The 19,888-nt window shown below is 41.0% G+C and overlaps 1 protein-coding gene across 1 annotated transcript in view; it reads left to right on the forward strand.

Moving 5' to 3' along the window:
* Positions 1–19,888, forward strand: part of LOC310958073 (disks large-associated protein 1-like) — a gene marked incomplete at its 3' end in the record, with an annotated part of 88,877 nt that overhangs the window by 58,757 nt on the left and 10,232 nt on the right. Inside the window, exons 5-10 of the mRNA XM_083928877.1 lie at positions 4,380–4,504; positions 6,525–6,650; positions 6,967–7,125; positions 13,258–13,340; positions 15,135–15,180; positions 16,473–16,754. Of these exons, the coding sequence (XP_083785003.1) occupies positions 4,380–4,504; positions 6,525–6,650; positions 6,967–7,125; positions 13,258–13,340; positions 15,135–15,180; positions 16,473–16,754 (821 nt within the window). The remainder of the gene's footprint in view (positions 1–4,379; positions 4,505–6,524; positions 6,651–6,966; positions 7,126–13,257; positions 13,341–15,134; positions 15,181–16,472; positions 16,755–19,888) is intronic.

Below are 19,888 nucleotides of genomic sequence, written 5' to 3' on the forward strand. Positions count from 1 at the left end.
CAAACTGTTAGCCAAATGGCAGTGGGGCGTATGAGATGCTGAGGAAGATGGGACCAGTGACGTATGAGGTGGCTCACCCAGACAAGGGGAAAGATTCCCAGGTCTACCACATCAACCTGCTCAAAGAATGGAAGAAGCGTGAGCCTGCCAAGGTGTTAATGGTACGTCAGGTCAAGGAGGAAGATAGTGAGTCTGACTCTAACCTGCAACAGCTCCTCCAGCAAAAAACCCTCATCTTGAGCACCTGCCCTAACCACACCAGCAGAGGATGCAGATGTTGTTTCGGGAGATGCCTCAGCTGTTCCGAGATGGTCCAGGTCCAACAACATTGATCCAGCACACCATCCGTCTCCAAAAGGCAGACACTCCTCCCATTCGTCAGAGGCCATATCGCATTCCTGAACGGTTGGTAGGTCCCCTAAAGGATGAGGTCCAGAAGATGCTTGGTCTCGGAGCGAGTGGTCCAGTCCCATTGTAATGGTGCCTAAGAAGGATGGCTCACAACGGCCCTGTATTGACTTCAGGAAGGTCAATGCTATCTCCCTGACGCCTACCCCATGCCTCGCATAGATGACCTTGTGGAGCTGCCAAGTACATAACTACACTGGACCTTTCGGCTGATTATCGGCTGATTCCCCTGGAGGAGAGCTCAAAGCCGTACACCGCTTTCCGTACACCATCAGGACTGTACCAGTTTACAGTAATGCCGTTTGGACTGCATGGAGCGCTTGCGACGTTCCAAAGGTTGATGGATGTGGTTCTCTCCGGGTTTGAATCCTTCAGTGCTGCTTACCTAGATGATGTTGTTATCTTTAGCCATTCCTGGGAGGACCATCTCATACATCTGAGACAGATCCTGGCCTGCATTGAGAGGGCCGCCTTGACCCTCAATGCTCAAAAGTGTGAGTGGGCGAAGGGTGAGGTCCAATACTTGGGATTCCAGCTGGGAGGGGGTCACCTCCGCTCGCTCGTGGATAAGGTCGAAGCCATCCGTAATGCCCAGCGCCCACATACCAAGAAGCAAGTGAGATCGTTTGTGGGCCTTATAGGGTGGTATTCTAACTTTATTCCCCATTATTTCACTCTTGCCACCCTACTGACTAATCTGACTCGGAAAGGGGAACCAAACCCGGTAAGATGGTCCCTGAATGTGAACATTCCTTTACTGCACTCAAGAATGCCATGTGTTCATCGACTATCCTCTGTAGTCCTGACTTTCAGAAGCGCTTCATGGTCCAGACAGATGCTTCTGATGTTGGCCTCGAGGCTGTGTTGACACAAGGGGACAAGGGTGAAGAGAGACCAGTGTTGTATCTCAGCCGGAAGTTGGAACCCCGGGAGACCAGGTATTCTACAATTGAGAAGGAGGGCTTGGCCATTAAATGGGCTTTGGAGAGTCGGCGTTACTATCTTCTTGGAAGGGAGTTTGACTTGGAAACTGACCACAGAGCCCTATCCTGGATCAACACGATGAAGGATCGCAATGCTAGGATCACGCATGGGTATCTTGACCTGCAACCCTTCAGTTTCAGGATCAGGCACAAACTTGGCAAAATAATTAATTTTCTTATTAAAATACACCAGAGCACAAAAGTAGCACACTGGTAATCTGCCACCATGCCTGCATATATTTAAAAAGTAAGCTAAATCTGAGGAGCAGAATGGTGCCCTTAGTTGAGTCATCATAAAAAACTTAATCAGAATAATAATAGGCTGCAGCTTCGCAGCATCTGTTGGCCTCACAGAGAAAGTGGACTGGGCACAGTCACATTATTATAATGCTGAATGTTTCTATTAAAGTCGTTATTTAAAGTCCCCTATAATGCTGTTTTTCCTGTTCATGGCCACGGACATGTCTGCCATTGACTGCACTGACTTGTATCTGAACAGAGAGATGTGTTTTCACATTCCTCTCCTAAAGGAGGAGATGTCTGTGCACTTCTCTGCAGTTTGAGATTGAAATTTATCCCCGGCAGCTTTAGTTGGTATGTCACTTATCCAAAAACCAACCACTATAAGCATTAGCCAATATGCGAAACACTATGGGACAGGGGAACGACTTCAATACAACTTTCAGTACAGAGAGAAATCACAGTGTCATCATAGCTGTCAGGACTGGTGGAATTTATTTTTTTTGTGTGGGGGGGGGGGGGGGGGGGGGGGCTTGTCATAAATACAGCGGTGTGTTCAGAAACAGTGAGAAGATTGTGTGTCAGTAGAATGTACACAGACATGGTTCATCTCATCTCATCTTCAACCGCTTATCCGGAGTCGGGTCGCAGGGGCAGCAGCTCCAGCAGCGGACCCCAAACTTCCCTTTCCCGGGCCACATCAACAAGCTCCAACTGGGGGATCCCGAGGCGTTCCCAGGCCAGTGTGGAGATATAATCTCTCCACCTAGTCCTGGGTCTTCCCCGAGGCCTCCTCCCAGCTGGACGTGCCTGGAACACCTCCCTAGGGAGGCACCCAGGGAGCATCCTTACTAGATGCCCAAACCACCTCAACTGGCTCCTTTCAACGCAAAGGAGCAGCAGCTCTACTCTGAGTTCCTCACAGATGGCTGAACTTCTCACCCTATCTCTAAGGGAGACTCCAGCAACCCTCCTGAGAGAGTCCATTTCGGCCGCTTGTACCCGCGATCTTTTGGTCATGATTGGTCTGTCAAGTACCTCTTATTTTAGTAAATTAATTCAAAATAACTGGACTTGTAATGAATAACGTATTGATAAAATATGTTTATATCTTTTATGTTTATGCTGTTTCTTTAATGAAGGTAATGTAGCCTCACTAACAGATAATAACTGTCTCAGAGGGAATCTGTATATTGTCTAAGATTAAAGCTTTGGTGCGTCAGTCACATGTTCCAATCAAGTGATGGTATTTGCTATTATGTTACCCTGCAATACTCAAATTAAATTGCAGAACTGTTTTCCCTTCAGTGAATGACAATGTCATGTGATCAGCAGATGGAGCATCGTATCCTAGCGGCACACAACATGAACGGACATCCAATAAAGTTAGTTTGGGTATATTGTTTTTGATTGTCCTCAGTGGCTGAGAGAGACTTTTTTCGTTTGCATGTTTATATTTATATGAACAGCTGATTCACAAAGTTTAAATATGGGTTATCTTAACAAAACATTCATTCTGACTACAAAACCAAAGTTAATGTTTTGTCTTAACTCAACAGGCCAGACAGAGGGTATGTCCACATCCTGAAAAACGACCTTTTTTCCCAGTTGTTCTTAAAAAGTATTCAGGCAAGGTTCTCTCCAAATCTGGCGACTTCCCAATCCTCCTCCATCCTAGAGAGAAATGTGTCCACTGTTTCTGGTGTTAGTGGAGACTTTTGTGCTGCTTGGACTCTGATGCACCAATCACTCTGCAGTTAGTGTCCTCAACAAGCAGAGGGTGCTGCTGGTAGCCCCTTCCCCGTCCCAAAGCACTCACAGGCGCCACTTTCTCACTACATTTAGAGACGTTTCACACCTTCTTCGAGTTTGATTTAGAAAAAGAGATTAGAGAGCAGTTTAGCTCCTTATTCAGAGCATCAGGGAAAAGGGAGAAATCTGTGGTCGGCCTCATTCATTCCCATACTTGTGGCTTAGAGTCCAGTTCAGTAAACAGCCTATGGGTCCGTCTCTCTCCTCTCATGCAGCACTGTTGTTGTTATGTGACGTCGCGGGGTTAGAGGTTGGAGGTGGGGCAATAACGCCATCGTTTAACAAAGTCTGGGGTTTCACCGTCCAGACGACTACGCCACAGGAAGCATTTTCAAATCTTTCCACTCTTGATGTCAATCAGAATTCACTTCAACAGGAAATAAACTGACTGTTTTGGAATGTTTATGTTTGCATCTTTGAAAATGTCTATAGGGGAAACCCTGGTGTACTGTAGGTGGTGTACATGCTTAGTGGTAGCTCCACCAGTGAGCCTACATAGGACAGACTCCAGTTTCATGGCAACAAGGCTTTCACTCATGTAAAACTTGATTAAAAGTCTGTTTACTACCTTTTTTCCAGAGCTTCAAACCACATGTCAAGGACTTCACAGACCTCATACTTCATATTATTTACACTTATAGTCTTTGTAAGACATATTAATGTTAATAAGCCAGTTATAAAGACTTATATGGCACTTATTACCTATTAATGAATCTCTATAACAAGGACCTTAATACATTTACAGTTTACATTGCTTAAAAGCACTTGTCTTGATCTTTTATATCAACATCTGTAGGTTTGAAAACAGTCTTGTGGTCACAGGATCAGTAAGCACTGGGGCTGTTTGTTGAACTGCTGCTGGGTGCAGAGGCTGCAGACATACAGTATAGAATTGTAACGTTTATTTCCTGTTATCTTTTTTCTCATTCCTTACAGTTTCATCTTGCATCACCACCTATAAGAAAACCCCTCCACCAGTACCGCCCCGAACTTCCACCTGCTCCACAGCCTCCAAGCCTTACATCTCCATCACAGCCCAGAGCAGCACAGAGTCGGCACAGGTACTGCACAAGTCTACAACATTAATCTGCCCCTCATTTAGTTATACAACATCATCATATCTATTTCTGAAATGTTGTGCATTATGAGTAAGGGTGAACCTATGCTGAGGGCGTATTCACACATAACAATAAAAAATATATTTATTTTTCATATTTGCTGAAACTGTCAGTATATCCTGATAGCACATTGAGACAGATGATCTGTGAAAAAGTTATGTATCTCTACCTCCACCTTCTGTTCCTGTCTGCTCCTAATGGCACTGCTGGTTTCAACAACGTCCGACCTACAACAACCACTCAGGCCCTGTTTACACGACAACGCTTGTGGTTGAAAACGACAATATATATTTAATCAGATGTGACTTTCATTTAGACAGCGACGGCATTTTTGGGGCTTAAAAACGCAAAAAAGTGAACCAACCTCCAGAGTGTAAATGTTAAAAAGGACCGTTGTGTTTCCGTGTAAGGGGTTAAAACACTAAAGTGTGCTCTGATCTGCTCCAGGGTTGTGTTTGCGTGTAAAGGTAAAAACACTAAAGTGTGCTCTGATCTGCTCCAGCGTTGTGTTTGCGTGTAAAGGTAAAAACACTAAAGTGAGCTCTGATCTGCTCCAGCGTCGTGTTTGCGTGTAAAGGTAAAAACACTAAAGTGTGCTCTGATCTGCTCCAGCGTTGTGTTTGCGTGTAAAGGTAAAAACATTAAAGTGAGCTCTGATCTGCTCCAGTGTTGTGTTTGCGTGTAAAGGTAAAAACACTAAAGTGAGCTCTGATCTGCTCACGCTGGCTCTCGTGGCCTACGTGTTTCGGTAACATCCATGTGCAGAGTTCAGGTCAACAACAACAAGCATGTGGGACTGTTTCCATCAGTGGGACATTCAAGTGTCCTGGGTGGAGCCGAGGCGGTGGGAGGCTGCAGACCGTGCTGCAGATCCCTGTCACACTGTACAGCGTCCTGCTTCTCCGCTGTTAGGGAGAGAAGGAGAAGGACGTTTCTACGCATGCACCAGCTCTGGGTGCTGTTGTGTGGCAGAGTTTCACAGCTCCACCTACACACCTGACGTGCACACTACATCCAATTTTGCACACTTTTGCGTCACCGTGTGCACGCAGTTTTCCCCAAAAGACGCTCGTCTAAACGTGGAATAAAAAGTGAGAACGCAACGCCACTTTTGCGTTTCCTCTCTAGATTGTCTTCGTCTAAACAGGGCCCATAGCCGAGGAGTCTTAGTTTTATTCACAATTAACCCTGGTACCACTGAACACCATAAATGTTGTTTTATCTTCATTTAGTGATAACTTATTAACATCAAACCATTTTTTTTTAACATAATCAATTCCGTTTCCACCCTTTTTAACAGTTCTTTCATGCCCTGTCCAACAAAATTAATTTGTGTCATCCGCAAATTTCAACTCACTCGATACAGAACAAATATCATTTAAATAAAGTATAGTAACCTACATAGGTCCCAATACTGAATCTTGCAGAACACCACAGGTTATTCTTAAAAAATCCATCCATCCATCTTCTAAAATGTGATTTTTTAAATTTTAACAATTTTTGAATATTGAAACCTATTATTTAAATAACGTTTTACACCATATAATATACATTTGGTTTTATCGCAGTCTGGCTGTATATCACTGCTTGAAAGTGATTGGGAGGGGATTTTTTATTTGAGAAATTAAGAAATAAATACACTTTTATAAGAGTTTTTTTTTTGTTTATTTTATTTGATATTACGTTTATTTCACTGAATATCAATAATTATTATCCAAAATGAATTTAAGTGTTAACTTTTTCAACAGGTTAGATGATTTAGCCAATAATATCATTATTGGATGCTTACTAGTAGTACCTTGTATTTTCTCTTTATAAAGGTTGGTGGTGACTTAACTTTCCTGAGAGATAATGACTGGCTTGAGACTTTGACTATATGACATGAGTAATGTGTCTGTATGATACTATGTCAAATGAATGGTCATATTAACAGCAATGTTTCATGTTTTCTAAAACCAACCAGGATGCATACATGGAAGAGGAGGGACCCAGAGGTGACATGACCATCCAATCAGGGCTCAGTAACTCAACAGAAAGTATTGACAGCATGAAGGCCCTGACAGCTGCCATAGAAGCTGCTAATGCTCAGGTTAGTGCTTCGTACTGTTAAAATACACACCTATATTTGCTTTGTGCCGTTTACATTTCGTAAATTTGTAATAGCCAGCAAAAAAAAGTCTCCCAATTTTGGAAGTGATTGTTAAAACGCATTGGAATTGTTGGGTCTATGTAAATCATAAATAAGTCATAGAGTGTTTACCTAGTTTGTAAAGTGTCCTGAGATAACTTTTGTTATGATTTGGCACTATAAATAAAATTGAATTGAATTGAATTTTCATTGCTTTTGTGATTATTGTATTTACAACGTATTTACTGTAATGTCTGTACTAATTAATCATGTTTAGATCCATGGACCAGCTAGTCAGCATGTCAGTAACAGCACCATGACAGTCAGCACCCCCACTCCGTCAATCCTGAGCAGGGGGCCAGTTGTTGCAGACCACCGGGATGTATACAGGAAAGAAGCACTCAGGAAGGGCAAATGTCTCTCCATAGGCATCCAGGTATGTATGAGACAGGAGTGGACGTAGAGAGACAGAGGGGGAGGAAATAATGGGCTTCAGTTTCCTACACATTAAGTAAAGTCTACGTACACATTTTAAGTCACTTTTGCCTTCCCCAATCAATAATATTTAACAAAACTTTGATTTCACATAAATTAATCAACCCTGTCCGTCATATGCTGGAAATGATGTAATTGATTAGTTGTTGTACAACCCCAATTCACATTAAGTTGGGAGGTTGTGTAAAACGTAAATAAAAACAGAATACAATGATTTGCAAAAACTTTTCAACCTATATTCAACGGAATATACTACACAGACATGATATGTAATGTTCAAACTGATAAAACTTTATTGTTTTTTGGGGGAAATATTCACTCATTTTAAATGTGATGCCTGCAACACGTTCCAAAACGCTGGAACACGGGCATGTTTACCACTGTGTTCACCTTTCCTTTTAACAACACTCAGTAAGTGTTTGGGAACTGAGGACACTAATTGTTGAAGCTTTGTAAGTGGAATTCTTTCCAATTCTTACTTGATGTTTGACTTCAGTTCTGGGTCTCCGTTGTCGTATTTTGTGCTTCATAAAGCTCCACACATTTTCAATGGGAGACAGGTGTGGACTGCAGCAGGCCAGTCTAGTACCTGCACTCTTTTACTATGAAGCCACGCTATAAGAACACGTGCAGGATGTGGCTTGGTATTGTCTTGCTGAAATAAGCAGGGACGTCCCTGAAAAAGACGTTGATTGGATGGCAGCAGATGTTGCTCCAAAACCTTTCAGCATTAATGGGGCCTTCACAGATGTGCAAGTTACCCATGATGCCAGGGGATCTAACACATCCCCATACCATCACAGATGCTGGCTTTAAACTTAGCTCTGATAACAATCTGGATCGTCCCTTTCCTCTTTGGTCTGGAGGACATGACGACCATGATTTCCAAAACAATTTAAAATGTGGACTCATCAGAACACAGCACACTTTTCCACTTTGGGTCAGTCCATCTCAGATGAGCTGTGGCCCAGAGAAGCAGCAGAGTTTCTGGGTGTTGTTGATACATGGCTTTACCTTTGCATAGTAGAGTTTTAACTGCACTTGTAGATGTAGTGAGGAACTGTGTTAACTGAAAATGGTTTTCTGAAGTGTTCCTGAGCCCACGTGGTAACATCCTTTACAGAATGATGTCAGTTTTTAATGCAGTGTCGTCTGAGGGATCAAAGGTCACAGCCATTCAGTGTTGATTTTTTAGCCTTGCTGCTTACATGCAGAGATTTCTCCATATTCTCTGAATCTTCTGATGATATTATGGACTGTAGATGATGACATCATCAAATTCCTTGCAGTTTTACGTTGAGAAACATTGTTCTTAAACTGTTGGACTATTTGCTCACACAGTTGTTCTCAAAGTGGTGAACCTCACCCCATCCTTGCTTGTGAACGACTGAGCCTTTCTAGGATGCTCCTTTTATACCCAATCAAGGCACTCAACTGTTTCCTGTTCACCTTTTGAACATTCCTCAACTTTCCCAGTCTTTTGTTTCCCCTGTCCCAGCTTTTTTGGAACCTGTTGCAGGCATCAAATTCAAAATGAGTGAATTTTTCCAAAAAAAAAAAAAGTTGTATCAGTTTTAACATTAAATATCTTGGCGTGGTCATACCAAAGTAACACAGAAACTCCTTTGGCGTTTTAACTACATATTTTAACTGAGGAAAAGGTTTAAGTCATCAGAGTCTTGGATCATTTACCCAAGATGTTTTTTAGTCGCTTCCTGCTGCCCCCCGGCTCGCTACAACCTGGAAACAGATTTTGTCTGAAGCCTAATCTCTGCATTGGGCCTCCTTGTTGGGCCCATGCTGGTAAGTTTTGCTTGATGTCTTTACTGTGATTCAACCCTGCTAAAATCAGATCAATGCTGTGGGCTCCGTGATCAGAGCCCCTGCGTGTAAGTGCCCGTGGCCTCCCTGACAGCGGCTTCTTCGGACTGCACCATCCTTATACCTGTAAATGCATTTATGGACCTTGTGCTGGCCTCCTTTCTATCTCTGCTCCCCAGCCACCACAATAACAACAACCCATGGCTCCACTCATCTCCCTGCCTGGCTGCGTTGACTGTGACCGGTTTGCAGAAAAAATCATGGAGTTGGAAGCCAGATCCTGGAAGCAGAAAAGTTGATGGACACCATCATCTTCAGCTCAGCACACATCGACACAACCTGTGGCTCCACTTCCCATCATGCTGCTGACACTCGCTGCTTTGACTCTGTCTGCTGCAGCTGCGGCTCCGGCTGCTGGCACCGCTGCCCCGGTCGCCCTCCTGGCTGCAGCCTCTACTCTGCCCGTTGCCGCTCCAGCTGCCGTCCCTGAGGGCCCCTCACTCCAGCTTGGGACCAAATGTCCCACCGATCAACTCCACTCCACTATATCCAAGGCCCTGGGCTGCTGCTGCTGGAAACAGAGTAACAGAGAGACACTCCATTACTTGCATCTCCCATGGCACAGGATATTCAGCTGAGAAATTGACATGACATTGACGCAATTCCAAAATGTGTTCAAGATCATCCAAACATCTCGACGCTGGTAATACACGTAGGTCTAAATGATATAAAAGTCTGAAACAGTAAAACTGGACTTTACCCTCCTCCTGCAAACATTGAAAGCAACAGTCAAATATATTTTCTGGCCCCTTCACCCCTCCCTGCTTTGGTAGTTCAGTCACGTTCGCCAACTACACATCTGGCTAAAGCCAAACAATAACAAACATTTATGTGGACAATTTTTTGTGTTTTTTCAACAGAACTGAGCTTTTTAAACATGACCGCCTTCAGGGTCCACTCACTGAGCTTGCTGTAGAATCAAATACAATCTACTGAGATGTGCTGGGCTCAGACTACAGGATGGAGTGCACTCATCATGACATTTTCCAGGGTCCAAGTTGGGGCCCAAGTCGATAGCTTCATCATTTCCAGCCATGATAAACAATCAAAAAGCCAGTCCCAAAACTTGGGGAAGATAATGACGTTTAAATATGAATAACAAACTAAATCTAGGCTTTGTTTATTTTGAACTGAAACCTGGTTAAATCAGGATAACAGTGGTGCTCTTCTTATTGAATCAGCTCCTCCCAACTTCAGATTTAAAAGTGAAGCCAGAGTTCATAAGAAAGGAGGAGGAGAGGCTGTTTTGTTTAATGATTCCCTCCAATGCAAGCAGATATCTTATGGAAACTTTACCTCCTTTGAAAATGTAGATCTTAAGTTGAGTTCTTCCTCCCGAGTTATGCTTCTAAATGTCTAACCCTAACCACCTAAATACTGTGCCACCTTTTTTGCTGAATTTTCTGAAATGCTGTCTATGATCTGTATTAACTTTGACTGTGTAGTTATTATTGGTGATTTTAACATCCATGTTGACAAACTCAATGACAAGGGGACTAAAGAACTTCATTGTGTCATTGATAACTACGGACTGACTCAGTATGTAACCAAGCCCACACACAACAAAGGTCACACTCTGGACTTAGTCATGTCCAAGGGTGTGAGCATTTCTAAGGTTGTTGTGATTAATGTGGCTCTTTCTGATCATTCCTGTGTTTTCTTTGAGAGTGCTACCTCTGTGCAGAGTGATGTTCAAAGAAAAGTCATCACAAAATGTAATATCACAGAAAACACCTGTGGAACATTTATTCAGACTTTCTCCTCCACACCAACCCTCCCCTGGGTCCCAGTAAATGAGTTTGACGATAATTTCAATGTGAAAATAACAAATATTAGCAATGCCATTACATCCTCTAAGGTGAAAGTGGTCTCTGGCAAAAAAAACCGTCTCCATAGAGAAATTCCACGTTGGTAAGAATTAAGAAAATAGAGTGTCGGTAAGCTGAACGCAGGTGGCAGAAAACAAATCTCCAGGTTATAAAGAAAGACTTCAAATCTACAACTTGAAGCTCAAAAGTGCAAGACAATCCTTCTTCTCAGACATCATTGCCAAAAACAATAATAATGCACGTGCCTTGTTTTCTACTGTCGACAGGCTAACAAACCCTCCTGTGTCAGTAGCCCCTGGATTGCTTTCCACCAGGGCCTGCAATGAATTTGCCTCCTTTATCAATGACAAAATGTAGAAAATTAGGCAAACAGCCAGTGCCTCCACATCAGGTGCAGGGCATGTGCTGCCCATGTGTCCACCTAAGGCTAACTCAAATACCATGGAACAGTTTCATGTGATTAACCATAGGGCCTTGGAGGACCTCCTGCTGCCTAGATATTCTCCCAACAGGCCTTTTCAAAGATGTATCAAACTGCATGGCCTCAGATCTTCTACAGATTGTAAACACTACTCTTCTTTCCGGTGTCCTCCCAAAGGCCCTGAAAGCGTCTTTTATCAAGCCTTTCTTAAAAAAAGAACAATTTAGACACTTAACTAATGAACAATTAGAGACCAATATCAAACCTCCCATTCCTCAGTAAAATCATTGAAAAAGCTGTTTTTAAGTAACTGAACAACTTCATGGTAATGAACAGCTGTTTTGATGTCTTCCAGTCAGTGTTTAGACCTTACCACAGCACAGAGAAGGCTCTTGTTAATGTCTTCAATCAGTGTGTTTACATGCACATCAGTAACCCGAAAATGGCCTTTCCCCGGTTAAGGGAATAATCCGCTCAAAACTCAGTACCTAGTTTCTAACGACAATGCTAGAAACCACAAACCAAGCCAGAAACCTAGATGTAATCATGGTCTCAGACCTACTCTTCAACAGCCACATTCAAACAATTACAAAGTCAGCCTACCATGACCTAAAGAATATATCAAGGATTAAAGGATTTATCTGTCAGCAGGGCTTAGAAAAATGTGTCCATGCATTTATCTTCAGTAGGCTCGACTACTGTAACAGTGTCTTTACAGGTCTCCCTAAGAAGTCCATCAGACAGCTACAGTTAATCCAGAACGCTGCTGCTCGAGTCCTCACTAAGACCAAAAAAGTTGATCATATCACTCCAGTCCTCAGATCTTTATACTGTCTTTCTGTCCGTCAAAGAATTGATTTGGTTTACAAAGCACTGAATGGTTCAGGACAAAAATACATTTCAGATCTTCTGCTCAGCTACGAACCATCTAGACCTCACAGATCCTCAGGGACAGGACTGCTCTGTGTCCCCAGAGTCAGGACTAAAGATGGGACAGGTCTGCTCTGTGTCCCCAGAGTCAGGACTAAACATGGGACAGGTCTGCTCCGTGTCCCCAGAGTCAGGACTAAACATGGGACAGGTCTGCTCTGTGTCCCCAGAGTCAGAACTAAACATGGGACAGGTCTGTTCTGTGTCCCCAGAGTCAGGACTAAACATGGGACAGGTCTGTTCTGTGTCCCCAGAGTCAGGACTAAACATGGGACAGGTCTGCTCCGTGTCCCCAGAGTCAGGACTAAAGATGCGACAGGTCTGCTCTGTGTCCCCAGAGTCAGGACTAAACATGGGACAGGTCTGCTCCGTGTCCCCAGAGTCAGGGCTAAACATGGGACAGGTCTGCTCCGTGTCCCCAGAGTCAGGACTAAACATGGGACAGGTCTGTTCTGTGTCCCCAGAGTCAGAACTAAACATGGAGAGGCAGAGTTCAGTTTTAATGCTCCACTTATCTGAAAACTGCAGGTCTGATGCTAAATTTTAGTTCTTTTAAAGCAAGACTGAAGACTTTTCTATTTGCCGCTGGTCTTCAGTAATCCACATAATTTATTAACTGCTTGCAGTGAAATTTTAATACTATTATCTGTAACTGACACTTTCCTGATTTTTTTATTATTTTATTTGAATGTCACTTTATATGTTTTAATGTATTGTTTATGTTATTTAAAAATTATTTTATTTTTACTTCTAATATTTTTAATGTTTCATGTAAAGAACTTTGAATAACCTTGTTCTTGAATTGCGATATACCGTATAAATAAACTTGCCTTGTCTTGTCTTGTCTTTTTAATGTATTCAATTGAATATAGGTTGAAAATAATTTGCAAATCATTGTATTCTGTTTTTAATTACGATTTACTCAACGTGTCAACTTTATGTAAATTGGGGTTGTTGTAATTGGTGTCGCTATAGGTGATTATTAGGGATTTATCCTGCCTGTCTCCTATAGGTGGATGGTCCGGAAGAAGTTCCGGATCCAGAGGATCCATCCAAGTTCACCTCTGTAGGTGTGCAAGTAGAGGATGACAGAGGGTGAGGCACACATTTTTCTTTGCTCTTAATCTTTTCTTTGGTTGACCCTTCTCATCAGAAGCAGAATCAGAAATACATTCATAATCCTAGGGTAAAATTATTTTTGTTGCAAACTCCAGTTACACAAACGACATATTTAAAAACAACAATATATACAGACAATATACTATATATTTGGAAAAACAGAAATATAAAACAATATATATATATGTGTATATATAAGTATCAAATGTACAATAGTAATATATACAATGGTTGAATGCACTTATTGGAACTCACTTTGGATAAAAGGAAGGAAGCTTCCTTGGCAGAAGTGCAACTGATCAGCTGTTTTGGTCAGACTTTCAATGGGTATTCGAAGAGACAAGAAATACCAAAAAATTTAAATGAGTGATTATGACAGCAGTGGCAAAAAGCTGTTCACTCTGGATACAAGAGGGTGCCTTTATAAGCTTACAGTACATACAGATGTTACTGCTGGCACCATCCACACCAGTATATTAATTTGCTTCCATGTGGACACTCCGAACTGGGGACATACGACCTCCATCTATTGTAGGTAACAGTTTGGATAAATACCTCATAGAACTGCACTATAAATCAAAACCTACCACATCAGTACCTACAGTGGAACTATGGATCTAGCTTTACTCTAACCTAATCCTAAGACATCATCTTTATTGTTGGCAGTTTTGTTCATTGCTACTTTTGGTGATAACATAAGCCTGATGGTAGCCAAAGTACAAACATATTTTCTTTTATATACTGCTGAATATTACAGTAGTGAGCACACTGTGCAATATCATATCACTGAATAAAAGATCAAGACTTGCTTATAGTTAGTCACAAGTTTTTAGTGCAGTAATCGGATTAAATGATGCATTTAGTTATTGAAGTCATGCTACATGATGAGTATTTTTCTTCAGACTTGCTGAGTCATTTCCGGCTGTGGTGTAATTATTTCTCTCTCTCTCTGGTCACAAACAAACACCCACAGACTCATCTTCCAAGGTTTTCCTCTGCAATAAACTTGTAACTGTGGTTGAGGGCATAATTCACTGACCTATAGACTCACTGCAGTTTTTTTCAGGACCCTGTCTACTCAAGCTTCTCTAAAATTATGTTAAATAAATGTAATTGTAAAAGATTATGGTATACTAGTATCAATAGAGTGACATCTGTTTTCTTGATGGACTGTACTGACTCTCCACACTAAGCCCCATACTGCACAAAATGCACATTTATGTATTGCTTTTTATTAAAATATGATCAGACTATTGAGATATGAGCTGTACTGTAGATTCAACCCTTCCTCATCCCAACTCGTCACATATGGCCATTGTCAGGACACTTTGGCGTCACTTGTCAACGAGTGTCCATGCTCATCTCCATGATGCTCCACTACAGTTGCGTGGTTAATATTGTGAATTCAGCCAAAACTACATGGTTAGGTTTAGGCAACAAACTCACTTGGTTAGGGATAGGAAAGGATTGTGGCTGGGGTTAAAATAAGTTTGTTTGTAATGTGACTTTAGTAACATGAACAGCAGTGATGTCCAAACGAAGCTTCATGATCCACTAGTTGTATTTGTTTATGGCACTCTTTAGAGAAAGGTTAGAAAACAGGGGCGTATCTAGGAGGGTGCCCCAGTTTTCAAGTTGATTGAGGGTGTGTGAATTCGGACCTGTAACCATTTTGCTTTGGCAAATAAATCCTTGAATCATGAAATAGTTGCCTCAGAGCTGACATGAGAAAAAATGGTGTTTAGTGTTTTATGTTTGTCTTGTCGTCAGGTATCGCCGGTTTCAGCGATCCAACAGTGTGACAGCAGCTGTACAGGTAAGCTTTCAACATCGCTTTTTGTAATTGAGTTACACAGCTTAAATCATTACCTCCTCCAATGCACTTGAATTTTTCCCTGTCTGTCCACAGTTTATTAGTCAACTAAGGCCTAGTCCACATGAACATGGGTATTTTTGAAGCCGAATTCATATGGCCTCTGTTAAAAAAAAAAAATCCTGTCCACACCACCAGTGTCATAAAAAATATCTCCGTCCACATGAAACTGCAAAATCTGTCAACTGGTCATGTCTAGAGTGCTCCACAAGTCTCTATGGATAAAATTTGCTGTTTAGATCTCTGGAAAATCCTCGGCAACAAAGTAATGTGTAAGAAACCCACTCCAGTTACTGAACTGTGGAAGAGACTGAGTCAGAATGGACCCAGATCAAAGCAGAGCAGTGTGAGAAACTAGTGATGTCCTGTGGGCGCAGATGTGCTGAAGTCATTCAAAGCTGTTCTCTAATTTTGATCACTCAATTTCTCACAATGAAGGTTTTTGTTGAAGTGTTTTGGTTATTTAAAAAAGCATGCTAGTACAGCAGTGGTATAGACACAGAGGATATTATATCAAATTATGAACAATAAAACAGTTATTTCAGAATAAATCATGTATTAATACTTTGTTCTCCAGTGTACATTTTCAAATAAGAAAAGTGACACGTGATGTGAAAGGAACAGTTAGATTTGGTTCAAAATAGATCTGAAGATAAATGACCCTGATAAAAATGGGGTTGACCCAAATAGAGGGACACAGTAATCTTGTAAATTTAATCTAAACTACTACGATTACTTCTTTCTTCAGTGACACCTTTTCATCGATAGGAAAGCATTAATATGACAATTTCATCGTTTTTTTTTTACTCAGATCTATTCAAACAGCGCACTGGAACACAGCACTGTAAAAAATACAAGGCTTGGACCGCTTTGGGCCTGGAAATCATATTTTGAAAGGGCGTCACGTCACGACATAACAGCCGTTTATGCACGTACAGCAGTACGAGTATCATCAGCATAGAGGCGGTAAAGGATTTCCTTGATCAGAGCCCTGAGGTACATCAAGGTTGTGATGATACATCTCCTTTGATGATTTTGATACACCACATGATCAGAGCTGATACAGTCACAGACACAGAATTATAGTCAAGTTCTACCTGACCCAGTTTGACCAAATATTATTTGGAAGTGAGCGAACCTCTAGTGGACAGACAAAGCCTTAACAGACCTGGAGCACTCCAACAACTATTTGTTAATTCAGTCAATTATTGAGATTTATTCATTATTTTATCCAGGCAGATCTGGACATGCCAGACCTGCTGGACACCCCTCTAGACTCCCCGGACACTGACATGGAAGTCCTGTCATCTGGTGCCCTCTCTCGACAATACTCTCGCGATGCTGCCACCTCTACCGTCAGCATCCAAGGCTCAGGGAACCACTATCACGCCTGTGCCTCCGATGAATATGATGATGTGGGCTTTGACCCGTCCATCCTCCCCCCTCCAGACCCCTGGATAGACAGTGTAACCGATGACTCACTTGATGTCAACTTCAACAGCTCTGCTATTCTTGAGGTATGTGGAGACATATTCTGTGACATTATAGGAACAGGTCCGGGAATGTCCAAGACTTGAACACAGAAATACTGCTCTCCCTCACTCCAGTCAATAACTACATTTTTACACATTGAGCTGCTGTTAAAGCTGCACTAATAAATATTTCCATATCAATAATAGAGCTGAACAATTAATTTTTTATCAAAGTTGTAGTATGGCCAACTGCAAATGAAATATGAAAGAAGGAATTAGTTCAATTATTAAATGAACTATTATCATGCTGCAGATATGTCCTAGCCTCGTGAGACCATCCTGATCTCTGAGCTTAATTGTATTTTACTCTCAGATCAGTCTGGTAACATGGGAAGGAGAAAATTTGGAGCCGCGACCAACCAATCAGTGCTGGTTTTGAGGTGGATTTAAGTGTGATAAAAGCGACTGTTCAGTGTAAAAAACATGGCAGCTTCCAGCACAGCTATGGAGCAAGCTGCTCACTAACTCTTTTTTCTCTGGATCCTTCTGTTGAATATGGACCGGGCTCCTGAAATTTGGCCTTTTATCCGTAAATTCAAGTTAAACAAACGGCAAATATCCTTTACCAACATGTTGTTTACTTTCTGAACTTTACCTTGATGCTGTTAATACGTGATACACATTTATCTAATTGGTTGATTTGGCCCGTATCTTGGTGATAGACAGATGGTTTATCTAATCAGTAACCAGTATTTTCGCCCCTTTCCAAAAGATCTCCAAACCAGATTTCCCAAATGGATATGCTAAGCAAATGCGAATCAAGCGAATCAATCCATCTGCAGGAGTTAGATTAATATTCTGGTGTCTTATAACAGATTTTTTGGCTATAGCATGAGAAAAATGATGGGTACATTTTGTAATTTCATCTAGAGGAAGTAGTCAGCCCCAGAACACATATTTGAAGATTAAAAAGCTTCAAGTATAGAAATTGTCTCAATGACTTACTCAGAGACACTTCCATAATAACCACTCATGCTTTATTTAAACTTGAGGATCACTTTATGCTTGCATGCAGTTGCAATTTCTGTTAAATTCATTTCATGTTATGTTAAAGTTGTACTTTGTAAAATTTCCATCTATTTAATTGCTTTTGAAGTTAATATCTATCAAATGGTGAGTTAAAACAATGGTAATTGATCATGTCACCCACTAATGAAAGAGTATTCCAATATCTGTGTCTGTGGAGACATTCCCTCTCTGGATGTAAATGAGCTGCCATGTTAGTGAGTCTGCTGAAAGGGTTGTTCTTTCGGCCCAGATCGTCACCAACGGTTGTGCTGCGTTCACTTGTAATCAGAAAACGGAAATTCCAACTTTTACAGTCTATGCTTGGGAGTCAGGCTTGTAGTAAGGACAGAAGTGTAATAGGAACATGTATGTATGTGTGTATGGATTTAAGAGGGAGACATATAGGGGATGGACTGGAAGTAGAGAGGTAAATGGGTTTCAATAAAGTTTACAAAAGAGCAAGATAAATAAATAGTCAACACACACAGTGACCGTGAACGTGACAAGATGGAGGCTCTGAAAGAACAGGCTCACCTGCAGTTACATCTTACTGCCAAAGAGGACGCTAGAAACAAGGGATCTCAAATATTATGGAGTACAACTTTAATGTTACAAATCAATGAATAAAAGCTACCTGAGGCATACCTCAAATTTTATGTTGTTAGCAAGTTATCTTGGTGGATTTCCACACACATTTTTACACATAACACTGCTGGAGAGGCACTCCAGTGGAGTGATGCGTGGGTTCAGGTAAGATACAAGAAAATATCACAGGTTCGGGCAGGCGGGACATGAATCAGCGCAATGGATCTGTAAAGAAGTACTATTACAGCCCTCTGTAAAGACTGCAGAGTGCATAGACCCATGCACAGAATTTCAACATGGTAAATACATGGTAATGTGTGTGTGTGGTTGGGGGGGGGGGGGGGGGTGACTTGTCCATATGTCTTCATGTAATAGCTGAGACACCCATGGACTCAAGTATCTCATCTCCTCAACAATGATTCAACTCTTTCACACAGATTTCAGTCTCCATGCTCATTAAAAAAAAACTTAAAACCTTCCTGTTCACCAAGGCATTTTGCTCAATGTCTTTTAGATGTTCTCCTTTTAAATGATTACTTATTTTTCGTTTTAACTTTTATTTTTATATTGTTTCTATTCTGCTCTGTAGCACTTTGAGATTGTTGAATGTAAAGTGCAATACAAATAAAATGTATTATTATTATTATAATTATTATGAATATTAATAATAATAATATTATTAATATTATATATACTGATGTGTGTGCTCCTATTTGCATTTGCACTAGCCTCTCAGACAGCAGCTGACTCTGATTTTAATACCACTTCTTAGCAGAGGGGGCCAGCTGCCCCGGATGCTCCAAATGTTTCAGTATTTTCATGGATGTTATTATTAAATGCAGCTACTGTTCATCATCAGCATTGTTTGGTTTGATGATGAAATCTAGAGTATTGAATTGGTCTTCTATATCTCATAATCACAACGTTAACAAATAACAATAATGGAGGGATTTTAAAAGACACATTGATTTAGTGATCAGTGTATAAGGCATACGTCTGTGTTGTATTTATACAAATTACTACTCAAATATTATTGATACAAATAAGGAGTAAAATTAAATTCATTGTAAAATGTAAAATGTGAATCATCAAATTTAAGAAGCATTAGATTAACATTGCATCTACCTGATGCTTAACAAACATGAATACACTACCCAAAAAGTGCAAGAATCATGCAAGTTCATAAACATTATTAAGAGGCAAAACTTCTTAAAGTGCTACTTTTACAAGTAATTATATTTATATATATATATATATATATATATATATATATATATATATATACATATGTGTGTGTGTGTATGTATGTTGTATTTGATGTTACAAATGCACTTACACTTTACGCCACTAATTTGTTTTAGAAATGCAATTGTATTCAACACTCTTCTGTTCCAGGAACCCATTGGTTTCCATGCATTTTTTTTAAGTGTGAAACTGAATTATATGTATGATAAGGAGTCTTGTTGTTGAAACCTGCAAGTTACCGTAAAATGATCAAACTTAAAAAACAAAAAAGCTCCAGCGAA

Source organism: Echiichthys vipera (genome assembly GCF_963691815.1).
Source record: "Echiichthys vipera genome assembly, chromosome: 15".
NCBI lineage: Eukaryota > Metazoa > Chordata > Actinopteri > Perciformes > Trachinidae > Echiichthys > Echiichthys vipera.